Source organism: Gekko japonicus, unplaced genomic scaffold (genome assembly GCF_001447785.1).
Source record: "Gekko japonicus isolate JY-2015 unplaced genomic scaffold, Gekko_japonicus_V1.1 scaffold3456, whole genome shotgun sequence".
NCBI lineage: Eukaryota > Metazoa > Chordata > Lepidosauria > Squamata > Gekkonidae > Gekko > Gekko japonicus.
In genome coordinates, this window is record NW_015164300.1 from 7902 (window position 1) to 22599 (window position 14698).

Consider the following 14698-nt stretch of genomic DNA (forward strand, 5'->3'; position numbering starts at 1 on the left):
TCTGACTTGGCTCCCTCCTGTTTCTGAGCCCATCCCATTTTTTTCCTGCCTCCTTACAGCATTGTGGTGCTTCCAGGCATTACTCAGGTTCTGCTGTCTTCTCCAAACTTGCTTTGCTGCAGTGTTTTAGGAAAGATCACAATAAAACTGGGCTGACTGCCATGTGGGCAGAGAAGTCTGGAGCATCAAAACCCCAAGAAGACTACAAGTGAGACAACTTAACCTCAGGGAAGCAATTTTGGCTCAAAAGATGAAAAAGTGAATAAGTAGAGTTAAAGTAGCTGATTTTGTGTAAAGATTATCTCATTCAAGTTTACTGATGAATGGATTTTAACTCTGCACGTTCCCCCCCCCCAAAAGCTAGCAGTCCAAAACAGTCCAGTGGAGCCTGAGCGGGGGGTGTTGCCTTCTGACACACTCCTGGTGATGTCGGGGTGTGGCACTAGCAAATAAATTATGCTAATAAGTTATGCTAATGAGCTCCGGCACCTCTTTTTCTACTAAATGACCTGTCTGTAATATTTGTTGAGAGTCTTGCGGCTCTCAAACATCTGATGTTTATTCTGTGTGGCTTTTACGTTAAGCAAGTTTGGCCACCCCTGGTATAGAGGGACCACTCTGTCTGTGGCACTGATGCTCTGTCTATCGTGTGTTTTGGGGGGGGGGGGAAGTAGAGGAGTCTCTGTTTTGCATGCAGAAGGTCCCAGGCATCTCCAGTTAGAAGATGACCAGGCAGGAGGTGATGGGAAAGACCTCCACCTGAGACCCTGGAGAGCAGCTGCCGGTCTGAGTAGGCAATACTGACCGTGATGGACCGAGGGTCTGACTCAGTAGAAGGCAGCTTCATGTGTGTCCTGGCTGGAGAAACACAGATCTTCACACGCATTTTAGTAACTGGGTATAATTAGCATTTATTTTTACACAATTACAGGCCCTGTACAAATCTGCATCTTACATACATATGTATAAACCTTTACACGGAGTCAGCTACCCACCAAGTAACTCTCTGACGAGGGAGGGGCAACTGGTGTGTTCCCCCCCCCAAAGATGGAAAAGTGAAAGAGAGGGCCAGTCCCTGACCGTATATCCCACCCCCCTCCACCGGAGTCCCACGTCATTCTCACCGGCCTTTACTGATTTGGGAAGCCACTCTTTCTACGACGCCCCACCACCCAAAATGTTCTCTCTCCTCTGGGTAGCACAGCACACCTGTGCTACGGATTTGCCCCGCGACTGTCAGGTTTACGCGACTCGTGGCTCGCCACGCCGAATGCAGCCGACCAGCCGCATACGGCACCCGACAAAGGGCTTGATAAAATCTCTTGTTTTGTGCTGCCGGCGGGAGACTTCTTAAAAAGGGGGGGGCTGTTAACCAGTGGGAGGCCCCGACACAAGGCTGGTGCGGCAAGTTGGGCTGGAGTTCTCCAGCCGCACCGGGCCACTCCCAGCCGTACCTCTGTGGCTAGAGGGTGGGATACGGTAACCATTCAATTCGCACCCACGGGACTGAGCCACTGAGGGGGGTCTGTGCAAAGTTCCAGTGACCGGGACGCTGCCTTCGTGGCAAAAGGAGGCAAGGGGAACCTGCAACGGTGTGAAGGCCACAGCCCCAGGGGCACATGTGCTCTCGTCACAGTGCAACAGAGGGGCTGGGTCATGCGGCTGTCAGGTTCGCCAGCCCGTGAAGAATCCATCACCGATAGGATGGTCCGCCTTCCCTGCTCACAGGGAAGGTGTTTCCCAGCCTTTCTCCAGACCCGCGGAACGTCTGAGCCAGCGTCCTCTTTGCGCTGGTCTCTAAGACCCACGGAATCAAGGGGTAAAGGGGGGGTGTGGTCGATGGGATGAGCGAGGCGGGGGGGTGCCTGAAGTGGACCGGGGGTGAAAACGCCCCCCCCCCAGGAGACTCTGCTAGCTATGTATAAACCATCCCAGAGGATTTCAGCTTACAACAGAGGCTGACGATGACAAGAGGATTCCTCCCCTCCCCTCTCCTGCCCGGGGTTTCACTTCCCTTTCGGCTCAGCCACAGAGTAATTTCTCAGCCCGCTAAGATTTGGCTTTTTGTCTTGCTTTCACGCCGCAGCAGGGAGGAAGGGGTGTCTTCCCGTCCTGTGCCGACAAGACAAATGCCAGCCCTGCGGTGGAGGACGAAAGCGTCGCACCGAAGCCTCTCTCTGTCCTGGTGCCTCAAAAGGTGAGCGGTCGCCCGCGGCTGAGAGGTCATTTCTCGGCAAAGGCCGGACGGGGATGGGAAGGTCTCTGGCCCAGATTTTTCACACGCTGCTCGGCAAGATAACATTCCGCGATTCTCCCTTCCGGCAACTTCTGTGCAGACCTTTCGCCACCCGAGGCCCGCGGAGCGTCCCTCCCCGAAGCCGCCCTCCCCGGTTATTCTGCTCTGCCACTCACCCCACGAACGGGCACCCCACCCCCCACGCCTACCCTTTTCTTCGGAGGCCACGCTGCCCCGGGTGCTCCTGGACCTGTGGCGGCCAGGGCGGAGCCGCGTGTCTTCCTGTAATAGGCGCACACAGTAACGGTTGGCGTCTCAGAAACTTGGAAGAAGAGACCGTGCCTTTCTGGGAACAGCAGCCACAATCCACCCACGGGGATAGAGAGAGTTTCTTCTTGGGTCGGTCGTTGGCGCGGCAAGGAGACCTAGCGAGCAGAAGCCCCCCCCCACACGGTTCTTTGGCCTTTCGTGTCGCAGACGCAAATCCCAAAGCGCCACAGAGTTCAGTGCGCTGAACAAGCCAGACAAGGGTTCCAAAGAAATGCATGCACCTTTCCTAGTGGGCACGTCATGATAAGCTCCAGGCACAGCAACTTACACGGGCAGCGGCCACTTCTAAAAGACGGCCATCCTCTCCTTCTCATCCCCCTGGCCGGAAGCTGCTGGACGAAAGGACTTGGCCCAGGCTGGTGAGAAAGCACGGCCTCGCTGCCTTTCACACCCAACCGCGGCTGGGCATCCACAACCGCCCGGCGAGGCTGCTCGGGGGTCACAGACGGCCAAAGCAAGGGTCCTTCTCAGAGAAGACAACGTCAGTGGTTTGCAGGTTAGATAAGGACACTTGTGAAAGGGTCTTTAGGCAGAGGAAGGAGGTAGAGGTTTGCGTGTGTCGGGGTGTGTGTGCGTGTTATCGATGGGACAGTCGGGTCGCGGAGTTACGAGTGCAGCTTTTGGGGGGGGGGGTTTCCCTTCACTCACAGCGCCCAGCCGGGCAACGCGCAGTTTGTTTCGGGGAGCGGGGGAAAAGACTTTTAAGGAGTTTCCCACCGCGGTTTGATTTCCTTAGCTGGAAGACTCCCCCTCCCCCTTTATCCCGTAAGGCAGTTTCTGAATCAATAAGGTAGCCGCAGAACCTAACTCAAAGAGCTGCAGTGAAAAGACGTCTGAAGGCGCCGATCGGTCCTCACGCCAGATGCGAGCTTTTCCTGGCCGAGAGGAGCTGCTGGCGCGGGGTGCGGCCGGAAGACGGCGACCTGTTTCGGCAGAATCGAACGGGGCCGTGTGCTGCGGACCGTCCTTACGGGAGAGGGAGCGACACGGGAGCTGTCGGCCGCAGACCGCCATGGGGGGGCTGCCCCGCCTTGATAGAAACTGCCTGCCGTGTTCTACGGTTGGGAATGCCAATAACGGAACAGGCGTGCGGGGAGAACAGGGGGAGGATCCTTCAAGCGTGCTCCAGTCACACCCCACTGTCACTCACGCTGCAGAAGCAACCGACAGAGTCCCTGGAAAACACCCACTCTTGATTTGCTTCCCGTTCCATCGAACTGTGGGAGGGAGGAAATGGGATACCTGGAGTGCCAACGTGCCCAGCCGCTGCCTGGGTGGGCGGTGCCATCAACTGGGCAAGGAGCAGAGCAGAAATCGAGGCTCTGCAGTCTTGCAGCGATAGCAGGCGATCCTTTCCGTCTTTCCCAGAGGGGTGCTCGGGGAGGCCTGCGGAGCAAGGCGAGCGTTGGAGAGCGGGGGGGAGTGAGATGCTTTGGAGCGCCTTCCTTCGGATCCGTCCGCCCTCCGCCGGTGGGACGCGATGCCGCGTGCGAGACGGGGGCCGTCTCCTCTTCCCCCCCCCCCACGCACACACCAGGCTCTCAGGGGAATATCTGCAGTTCGAACTTGGGGGCCCACTCCAGGGCGCTCTTCACCACCGCCAGGGCTGCTGCCCCCAGGGCCACCGTCAGCCCCATCACGGCCAGCTTGACGAAGCGGTTGGTCCTCGGTTTCGTCGTCAGGAGCGCCTTGGCCCGCTCCTCCGCCCGCAGCCGCTCCCGGAAGCGCTGCCGCAGGACGGTGTCCGGCCGCTGCTGGGCCGAGGCCAGCTCGAAGTCTTTGAAGGTGGAGGCGGCCGTTCTGCGTGGGAACAAGAAGGGAGGGGAGGCGGGGTCACATCGAGTCGCACCCCCAAAAGGTTGTGGAGAGACAAGCGTCAAGGAGGGGGAATCTCTGGGCTTAGAGCAAAAGGCCAACGGGCCGGTTTACGGGGAGTGCTCTGAGGAGCAGGGTTCGAGTCTGGTAGCACCTCGGAGACCAACAAAATTTTCGTGGCATGAGTTTTCGAGAGACAAAGCTCCCGTCGTTGGATATCCTCGTTGGGAAGAACGACTTCCGAAAGCTACTGCCCTGAAAATCTTGCTGGGTCTCTAGGCAGCTACTGAACCCAAGCCTAACTCTTCTACGGCAGACCAACAGGACCAAAAGGGTGAGAAAGAAGTCGGATAAACGGCCAGTATTAAAAACCTAGTTGAAACTTATAATATACAAAAATACATGTATTTATTTGAAAGACAGTTAAAAACATACAAGGGCCCAATGAAAGCCTCGTAAAAAAACCTCAAACGGGCCTAAACACACGGGCCGATACACATGGCCTGACACGTTTCTGCCCTATTGGGGCCTTCTTCAGAGGTCAAACAATACTGAGGTACGCGTAACTTTAATACATATTACAATAAGATAAAGGGGGGGGGGAGATTGGATTCATACCCCGCCCTTCACTACCCGAAGGCGTCTCAGAGCGGCTTACAAACTCCTTTCCCTTCCCCTCCCCGCAACAGACACCCTGTGAGGTAGGTGGGGCCGAGAGAGCTCTCTTGAGGACTGCCCCTGAGAGAACAGCTCCGAGAGAACTTGTGAGTGACCCAGGGTCACACCAGCTGCTGCATGTGGCGGAGTGGGGAATCAAACCCGGTTCTGCTGCATTCCTAACCACTACACCAAACAGGCTCTCTTTCAAGGTAGCTGCAAGCGCTGGGTCCCAGGGCACGCTGCTCATGTCCCTTCTGTAAGATCGGTGGGGAAAGGGGCCCCACCCCCACCGACGTACAGACAGCAGACCGGGCACTGAATGCAGCCTGCTTTGCTCACCTTTCCGCTTGCTGCTGAGCAGCCTCCCGGGCGAGCTCTGACGGCGGGAACTGAACGAAGAGGTCTCCGGCTCGACTGATCAAGGTCTCGTAGGGGAGGTCTTGCGGGATCTGGGACAGGAGGTGGTGGACCGAGGCCATGTCGCACTCACAGGCCAGAACCTCCTCGGCCCGGTAGAGCACGATCTGCAGAGGGAGGAATGCAGACAGAGACCCGGGTTATGGGGGCGTGCAATTGCAGGACATGTTGCATTTTTATTTTTACACATCCCGCTTTTCTCTCACAACAGCCCTGGGAGGCGGACCAGGCAGAGGATTCTCCCCAGTCAGAACTCAAAGTGGCTAAGAACATGGTCCTCCTCACATGGACACACGGAGCTGCCTTCGACTGAATCAGACTCTGGGACCATTAGAGTCAGTAATGTCCACTCAGACCAGCAGCGGCTCTCCATGGTCTCAGGTCTTTCCCATCACCTCCTACCTGGTCCTTTTAGCTGGAGATGCCGGGGATTGAACCTGGGACCTTCTGCATGCCAGGAAGAGGCTCTGCCACTGAGCCACGGCCCCTCTTTGCAGCTCTCCAGGGTCTCAGGCTGAGGTCTTTCCCCATCACCTACTGCCTGGTCCTTTTAACTGGAGATGCCGGGGATTGAACCTGGGACCTTCCGCATGCCAAGCAGAGGCTCTGCCACTGAGCCATGGCCCCTCTCTGCAGCTCTCTAGGGTCTCAGGCTGAGCTCTTTCCCATCACCTATTGCCTGGTCCTTTTAACTGGAGATGCCGGGGACTGAACCTGGGACCTTCTGCATGCCAGGCAGAGGCTCTTCCACTGAGCCACAGCCCCTCTTTGCAGCTCTCCAGGGTCTCAGGCTGAGGTCTTTCTCATCATCTACCGCCTGGTCCTTTTAACTGGAGATGCCGGGGATTGAACCAGGGACCTTCTGCATGCCAGGCAGAGGCTCTTCCACTGAGCCACGGCCCCTCTTTGCAGCTCTCCAGGGTCTCAGGCTGAGGTCTTTCCCATCACCTACTGCCTGGTCCTTTAACTGGAGATGCCGGGGATTGAACCTGGGACCTTCTGCATGCCAAGCAGAGGCTCTACCACTGAGCCCCGGTCCCTCCCCTCTCCTGTTCTCTCACAACTATCCTGTGAGGAAGGCCAGACTGAAAGCTTGTGATGGGCCCAAGGTCACCCAGCGAGCTTCCATGGCATGTTCAGAGAAGTGGCTTGATAGCCTGTCTCTGCTTCCCGCCCCTGGTGTTCTTTGGAGGTCTCCCATCCAAAGACTTGCCAGGGTCGGCCCTGCTTAGCTTCCGAGATCTGACGAGGTCGGGTTTGCCCGGGCAGTCGAGATCAGGGCAAGGAGGCTTCTTCCTTAAACCCTAAAACCCATGTGCTCAGTCGGCCATAATGCTTTATTTAAAACCAACAACTGTAAAGGGGGGGGGGAATGCCACATGCCCAATCGTACGGTGATGAGCAAGGGCCACATACTCCGAGATGGGCCACGTCAAGAAGGACGCCTTAATAACTCTTACGAGGTCACCACGAGAATCTAAGCAGGGTCGACCCCCGGTTAGTACTTGGGTCGGGGACTGACCAGGAAGTCCAGGGTGGCTGTGCAGAGGCAGGCAGTGGCAAAAGCCACCTCTGGACATCTCTTGCATTGACCGAGATGGCCCAGGCTAACCCAATCTCATCAGATCTTGGAAAGCTAAGCAGGGTCGGCCACGGTTAGTCCTTGGGTGGGAGACCGCCAAGGAAGGCTGAGGTCGCTACGCAGAGACAGGCAAGGGCAAACCACCGCCGAACATCTCTGGTGTTGACCCGGATAGCCCAGGGTAGCCCGATCTCATCAGATTTCAGAAGCTAAGCAGGACAGGCTCTGGTTAGTCCTCAGAGGGAGACCACCAAGGAAGTCCAGGGTCGCTACGCAGAGGCAGGCAGTGACAAACCACCTCTGAATGTCTCTTGCCTACAAGGTCACCATAAGTTGGCTGCCACTTCCACCTCCAGCCTTTTTTGCTGCAGTGTGATTGCTCAAAGTGGGGAAAGGATGTCGTCTGTTATGGACGCAACCTCGTTCTTCTGCAAAGCCAGAGCCTGGAGTGCTGCACAGAAGGCAAAGCGGCCTTTGGAAAATACATAAGGACATCAGAGAAGCCAAGGTTGGGTCAGGCCAATGGCCCATCCAGTCCAACACTCTGTGTCACTCAGTGGCCAAAAACCCAGGGGCCATCAGGAGGTCCAGCAGTGGGGCCAGGACTCCATACGCCCTCCCACTCTTGCCCCCCAAGCACCAAGAAGACAGAGCATCACTGCCCCAGACATAAGAACAGAAGAGAAGCCATGTTGGATCAGGCCAACCCAGGGGCCTTCAGGTCCACCAGCAGGGCCAGAACTCCAGAAACCCTCCCACTCTTCACACCCTCCAAGCACAAAGAAAACAGAGCATCCCTGCCCCAGACAGAGTGTTCCATCTATCCCCTGCAGTCTAATAGCCACTGGTGGATCTCTACTCCTGTCCCCCTCTCTCTACACCCTGATTTCTTTTCAAAACCATATCCGACTAATTCCTTTTTCAGTGACCTGGCGAGCGATGCTTACCACTGCCGCGAAGTAGATTGGCATCAGCGGGTGGCACGCCAGGAAGAAATCGTACAACCGCACCACGTGTCTGAAGTCGGAGAGGACGTGTCCGAACCAGGTGATCAGCCAGCTGAGAGCAAAAATGGTCCCCACTTCGGCCCTGATGAGAAACAGACAACATTTCAGGCAAACCACCCCAGTCGGCTGATCCACTCAGTGCTCTGGACTTTTGACCCTTCACTTCTGCAGAGGAAACAGACCGCAAAATTATACTTCTGACACTCAACAGTTTAAAGCAAGACCCCCAACCAAGTTTAGGCACTTAAGGAATTCTGAGAACAGACAGCTGGCAGCACCATAAAACGGTTGCCAGGGCCTGTTCCCTCTGAGTGAGTGTGAGCCAGCTTGCAGTTCTTTAGCCTCCGGCGCACCCATTTTTGGCTTCACTCAGGAAGGAGGGCTCCGGAGCAAACTGATTTATGCAGCAGCCAAATCGCTCGCTCACAGCTTTAATGCCAGGAGCTCTCCAAGTAGAATTTTTGCTCACAAAGCTCCACAGCTTAGAGGGAGCCAGCAGTAATTTCCTGCAGGAGTGCACAGGAACAGAGCTCCGGCAGTAAAGAGTCCGGGGGGGCGGGCACATGCAACAAGCCCCACCCCCTGCTCCCAGCAGCCCTCAGTCAGAGCAAGAAGCAGCCAGGTAAGCTGCAGAACCCCCCTCCCGGCCCCCCGGCCCCAAACAGTCCAGTGGCCCCTTTAAGACCAAGTTTTATTCAGGTACAATCTCTCCCTCCTCTGCGAGAACAGATCTGCACGTTCCCCCCCCCCCCATACCTAGCAATCCAAAATAGTCCAGTGGAGCCTGAGCGGTGGGTGTTGCCTTGTGACACACTTCTGGTGATGTCATGGGGTGTGGCATATGCAAATAAGTTATGCTAATGAGTTATGCTAATGAGCTCCTGCACCTCTTTTTCTACGGAATGATCCCTGGAGGGAGCCGTCATAAGACGGCTGCCATAAAAATCATACAGCATTGAGAAGTTCCACAAAACGTTAACATTTTCAAGCCAATGACAGTCCTAGGATGGGGGCAGCAGTTTCGAAGCAGGTGCTCCCTGCAGACCAATGCTCCCTCTGACCAATGCTCCCTCTAAGCTGTGGAGTCTTGTGAGCAGAAATTCTACATTGTGAGCTACTGGCATTAAAGTTGTGAGCGAGTGATTTGGCTACAGCGTAAATTAGTTTGCTCTGGAGCCCTCCCTTCCTGAGCAAAGAAAAAAAATTGTGAGCCAGAGGCTAGAAAACTGTGAGCTGGCTCACACTCACTTAGCTTAGAGGGAACACTGCTGCAGACACAAAGAAGATGCATCCTGATTCCCTTTGAAGTGCATCCGATGAAAGGGAGGAAAGACAGGATTGGTCGTTCGCTGCAGGGAAGAGATGCTTGGGTGGTTGGGGGTGGATGCTGGGAAACACACCGGCACGTCCCAGGGTGCCTTACAGGTACCGTGGGAGGGACCACCGGTTTAAAGAGTAAATTAAAGAGTAAATTAACGATTGGGGGGGGGATGAAGACTTCAGCCTCTGCTCAAATCAAAATGTGGACAACGGTTAAACCTTGGTTTCAGAAGGCGACCGTGTTGCTCTGCAGTAAAACAGTTAGATTTGAGTGGCAAGATCTTTGGTGTCTGAGACTTCAAGATTCAGAGCTCCCATCAGTCCATCAAGGTCAGCATTGCCTACTCAGACTGGCAGCAGCTCTCCAGGGTCTCAGGCGGAAGACTTTCACGTCAACTACCACCCGATCCCTTTTGAATTGGAGATGCCGGGGACGGAAGCTGGGACCCTCTGCATGCCGAGCAGAGGCTCTCCCACTGAGCCACGGCCCCACGCCAAAGAGAAAGAAAGTGCCACGAGGGTAACTCGGGGAAACGACAGTGAACAATGCAAAGCCAGCCCAGAGACCAGGATCATTGTAGGCTTCAATCTGATCGGGCCCAGCAGACTTTTCTGCAGGAACCCAAACACCAGACTCCTGGAAACTGAAACACTCAGAAGCTCAGTGGGAAACAAAGGTGCTTGTTCTGCACACAGAAGGAAGGACAGACAGCAATAAAACGACACAGGATTCCATTTTGGTTAAACATTAAGAAGAACATCCAGATTTTAAAGGAAATTCAGGAAAGGACAGAACACATAAAGGAGTTTGCGACGTCTACTTCCCTGGATGCTTTCAAGGTGGAAAAGGTAAAGGTAAAGGTTCCCTTGCTCGAAAGCCAGTCAAATCCAACTCTGGGGTTGCGGTGCTCATCTCCGTTTCAAAGCCGAAGAGCCAGCGCTGTCCGAAGACGTTTCCGTGGTCATGTGGCCGGCATGACTAAACACCAAGGCGCCCGGAACGCTGTTACCTTCCCACCGAAGTGGTCCCTATTTATCTACTTGCAATTTCTTGCTTTCGAACTGCTAGGTTGGCAGCAGCTGGAACTAGAGACGGGAGCTCACTCCGTCATGCAACACACTCGGGTCTCGAACTGCTGAACTACTGACCTTCCACAGCCTGCAGTTCAGCGTCTTAACCACTTGAGTCACCGCAGCTCCTCAAGGTGGAAAACAAGCCTTTTAAAATGTCCATGTCAGGATTCCTCCCAATTCTATTTATAGAAGATACTGATGTAGATGAGATCAGCATCACTGATCCCACGGCCTCCCTGGCAGTCTTGAAGCAGCAGCTGGACAAACACTGGTCAGGGATGCTCTAGGCTGACCCTCCGCAGAGTGGGGGGTTTGGACTAGATGGCCTCTACGGGCCCCTTCCCGCTCTGCGATTCTAAGAGATCGGGGCCCCCAACAGATTCACAAAGCGGTTCCAATGTTTGGCTACTCCTGTCAAAAACTTAAAGGGGAAACTGCAGAAATCCAAGTTCAGGGGAGAACTGCACAGAAAAGAGGAGGAGGAGGAGGAGGAGGAGGAGGAGGAGGAGGAGGAGGAGCGTGGATTTCTACCCCGTCCTTCACCACCCAAAGGAGTCTCAGAGCGGCTTACAAACTCCTTTTCTGTTCCCCTCCCCACAACAGACACCCTGTGAGGCAGGCGGGGCTGAGAGAGCTCTTCACAGAAACTGCTCTTTTTCAAGAACAGCTCTTATCAGAACTACGGCTGGCCCAAGGCCATCCAGCCAGGTGCAAGTGGAGGAGTGGGAAATCAAACCCAGTTCTCCCAAATTAGAGTCCACACACTTAACCACTACACCAAACTGGAGGAGGAGACTGGATTTACTTCACTACTCAAAGGAGTCTCAGAGCAGCTTACAAACTCCTTTCCCTTCCCCTCCCCACAACAGACACCCTGTGAGGTAGGTGGGGCTGAGAGAGCTCTTGAAAGAAACGGCTCTTTTTTCAAGAACAGCTCTTATCAGAACTACGGCTTGCCCAAAGTCATCCAGCCAGGTGCAAGTGGAGGAGTGGGGAATCAAACCCGGTTCTCCCAGATTAGAGTCTGCGCACTCAACCACGACACCAAACTACACAACTGGTTCAAATTGCAGCTGCCAGGAGGACGGTTGATACGGAGAGAAGGAAAAAAAAAAAAAACACACACACACACACACACACTTAAAGGGCTTTTGAGGCTTCCCGTTTGCTTTTGGACACAATCCCGAAATAATCTTCTCTCTTTTATAATATTTTTACGTACTGTAAACCCATCGAGAATCTGATGGTGGGTCCCCAATGCAGTGTTCTTTCCTGGGGCCCGCCGAGTGTTTTTAGGACATGAGTGAGGCCAGGCGTGGCTTTTGCTCAGCAAGGCTTCTGATTGGCCACGGGAAATCTGATTGGCGGTGCAGACTTTTAACACACTGCTTTGGCAGCAGCTGCCACCACAGCTGAAGGACCTTCAAAGAGCCACTGAAGGGAGGCTGTGGCGGCCATTTTGTGGCTAGCTCCACCTCCTGTGGCGGCCGTTATATGACAGCCATTTTGTGGATGCACCACCCCCCATGCTGTGTCAGAATCGCAAAGGTACCCAACAGGCTCAAAAGGTTTGGGGACCCCTGGGTTAGCAGGTGAGATATAAAAGGCTCTAAAGCCAACTGAAATACGTACATAGACTAACAAATGATTAAATAAAAGACGCTTTGAGAAAAGCCCAGTAAACTCCACATACCTCTGCATGAAGTCGTGCAATTCTGGATTCACCTGGTCGATGATCGGCATCAGATAGTTCAAGATGTGCTTGGTGTTATCCATGGTTGGGTCCATGAAATCCCTGCCAGGGGATACAGGTAGGATTAGGCACGTTAACTATACGACAGGGGTGAAGTCACCGGCTTGGCCAGTGTTCTGCTCCTGTTCGTCACAGGCAACAGACAATGCTAAGCATTAAAAAAAGCGAGTCGTCGTCCAGGCGGGATTATCCAGGAAAGAGGGAACTGCCAGGGCCCAGGAGAATTCTGAACAAAACCATCCCTGTTTTGAGGGCCGGTGGTAGTGGAGGAGGAGGAGGAGGAAGAGGAAGAAGAGGAGGAGGAAGAAGAGGAGGAGGAAGAGGAGGAGGAGGAGGAAGAGGAGGAGGAAGAGGAAGAGGAGGAAGAGGAAGAAGAAGAGGAAGAGGAGGAGGAAGAAGAAAAGGAGGAGGAGGAAGAAAAGGAGGAAGAGGAGGAAGAGGAAGAAGAACAGGAAGAGGAGGAGGAAGAAGAGGAGGAGGAGGAGGAAGAAGAGGAAGAGGAGGAGAGTTTGGATTTATACCCCGCCCTTCACTACCAAAAGGTGTCTCAGCACGGCTTACAATCTCCTTTCCCTTCCCCTCCCCACAGCAGACACCCTGTGTGGTAGGTGGGGCTGAGAGAGCTCTTTCGGGGACTGCCCTTGAGAGAACAGCTCTGAGAGAACTTGTAACTAACCCAAGGTCACACCAGCAGCTGCATGTGGAGGAGTGGGGGAATCAACCCCGGTTCTCCCCGATTAGAGTCCGCGCTCCTAACCACGACACCAAACTGGCTCTCAAAGAAGGGTGTTGCTGTAGAGAGTGGAGGGACGGTGCAGGAGGGGGCCAGTAAGGTGCCACTCTGCCCAGAAAAGGTCGAAGCTTTTCTCTAACTTCGCTGTCTCTTTCCTCGGAGGAAAGCTCAGGGTGGTACGGGAGGGAGGGTGCAAACCCAAAGGCTCTTTGGCTGATTCTTGTTGCGAACAAACTCTGGAAAGCACCACGCAGTGGCTCCATCAGAGCCGGGAAGTGCACTGTCGGTCCTGAGATGGGCCCTCCCCCGGGTGTAGCTGGCACCCCTTTTACCAAGCTTCTCCGTTTCCAAGCCGAAGAGCCAGCGCTGTCCGAAGACTTCTCCATGGTCATGTGACCGGCATGACTAAACGCCGAGGCGCACGGAATGCTGTTACCTTCCCACCAAAGTGGTACCTATTGATTGACTTGCCGTTTCTTGCTTTCGAACTGCTAGGTTGGCAGGAGCTGGGGCCAGAGACGGGAGCTCAATCCGTCATGCGGCACCCAGGTCTCGAACTGCCGAACTACCGACCTTCCAGCCTGCAGCTCAGGTTCTTAACCACTTGAGCCACCGCAGCCCCATAACATTCTTGTATCCTTATCCAAATTCCCAAAAGCAGTCTGCTCCAAATTCAGCCAATCTGGGTCTCTCTTTCAGTCAACACTTTTTCCGGATATCTAAGTGTTTCAGACCTCTGGTCTTTCCTCTGGAACAAATCCTATTATAGGAATCTTACATTCAATCTTTCATTCAAGGCATAGTGTGGGTCTATTTGACTTTGGTGCCCCTAAATGGGAACATATCCAACCTGTGCGGAAGGCGCTGCACTGGCTGCCTATAGCGTACCGGATTTGCTTCAAAGTGCTGGTGCTCACCTTTAAAGCCCTACATGGCCAGGGTCCGACATACCTGAGGGACCGCCTTTCCCCATATAGGCCCCAAAGAGCACTTTGGCCGGGGTCACAGCACCGTTTAGTGACCCCGGGCCCTAAAGAGGCCAGGCTAGCTACCACGAGGGCCAGGTCCTTTTCGGTGGTGGCCCCTATCTGGTGGAATGAGCTCCCGGAGGAGACCAGGGCTCTGCGGGACCTTTTACAGTTCCGCAGAGCCTGCAAGACGGAGCTCTTCCGCCAGGCTTTTGAGTAGGGGCCGCCGCCACCACTACCACCACCGCATAACCGCCGGAGTGGGCTGATGAGTAATTGGAACATCATGGCTCGTGCCGTCCCCCTTCTGTCTTTTGACCTCTGACCTCCTCCTGATATGCAATGGAGAGTGCGCAATTTTAGTCCTTCACGTATCCTGTGAGTTGTCAATGTTTTTAGCTTCTGTTGTTTTAATCTATCTGTTTTATAGCACTTTGTGCCTTGTAAGCCGCCCTGAGCCTGCGTGCGGGGAGGGCGGGATAGAAATGGAATGGAATAAATAAAATAAATAAATAAGAACATAAGAGACGCCAATGTTGGATCAGGCCAAAGGCCCATCCAGTCCAACACTCTGTGTCACACAGTGGCCAGAAATACCAGGTGCCATCAGGAGGTCCACCAGTGGGGCCAGGACACTAGAAGCCCCCCCCCCACACTGTTGCCCCCCCCCCAAGCACCAAGAATACAGAGCATCCCTTGCCCCAGACTGAGAGTTCCTCTCTATACCTTGTGGCTAATAGCCACTGATGGACCTCTGCTCTATATGCATATGCAATTCCCTCTTAGAAGAACATAAGAGAAGC

General features: G+C 54.4%; 1 protein-coding gene across 1 annotated transcript in view; it reads right to left on the reverse strand.

Moving 5' to 3' along the window:
- Positions 1-900: 900 nt before the first annotated feature.
- Positions 901-14698, reverse strand: part of TBC1D20 (TBC1 domain family member 20) — a 39465-nt gene continuing 25667 nt past the window's right edge. The window contains exons 5-8 of the mRNA XM_015408801.1: positions 12135-12236; positions 7988-8129; positions 5381-5565; positions 901-4366 (exon numbers count right to left, since the gene is read on the reverse strand). Coding sequence (XP_015264287.1) covers positions 4108-4366; positions 5381-5565; positions 7988-8129; positions 12135-12236 — 688 coding nt within the window. The 3' untranslated portion in view covers positions 901-4107. The remainder of the gene's footprint in view (positions 4367-5380; positions 5566-7987; positions 8130-12134; positions 12237-14698) is intronic.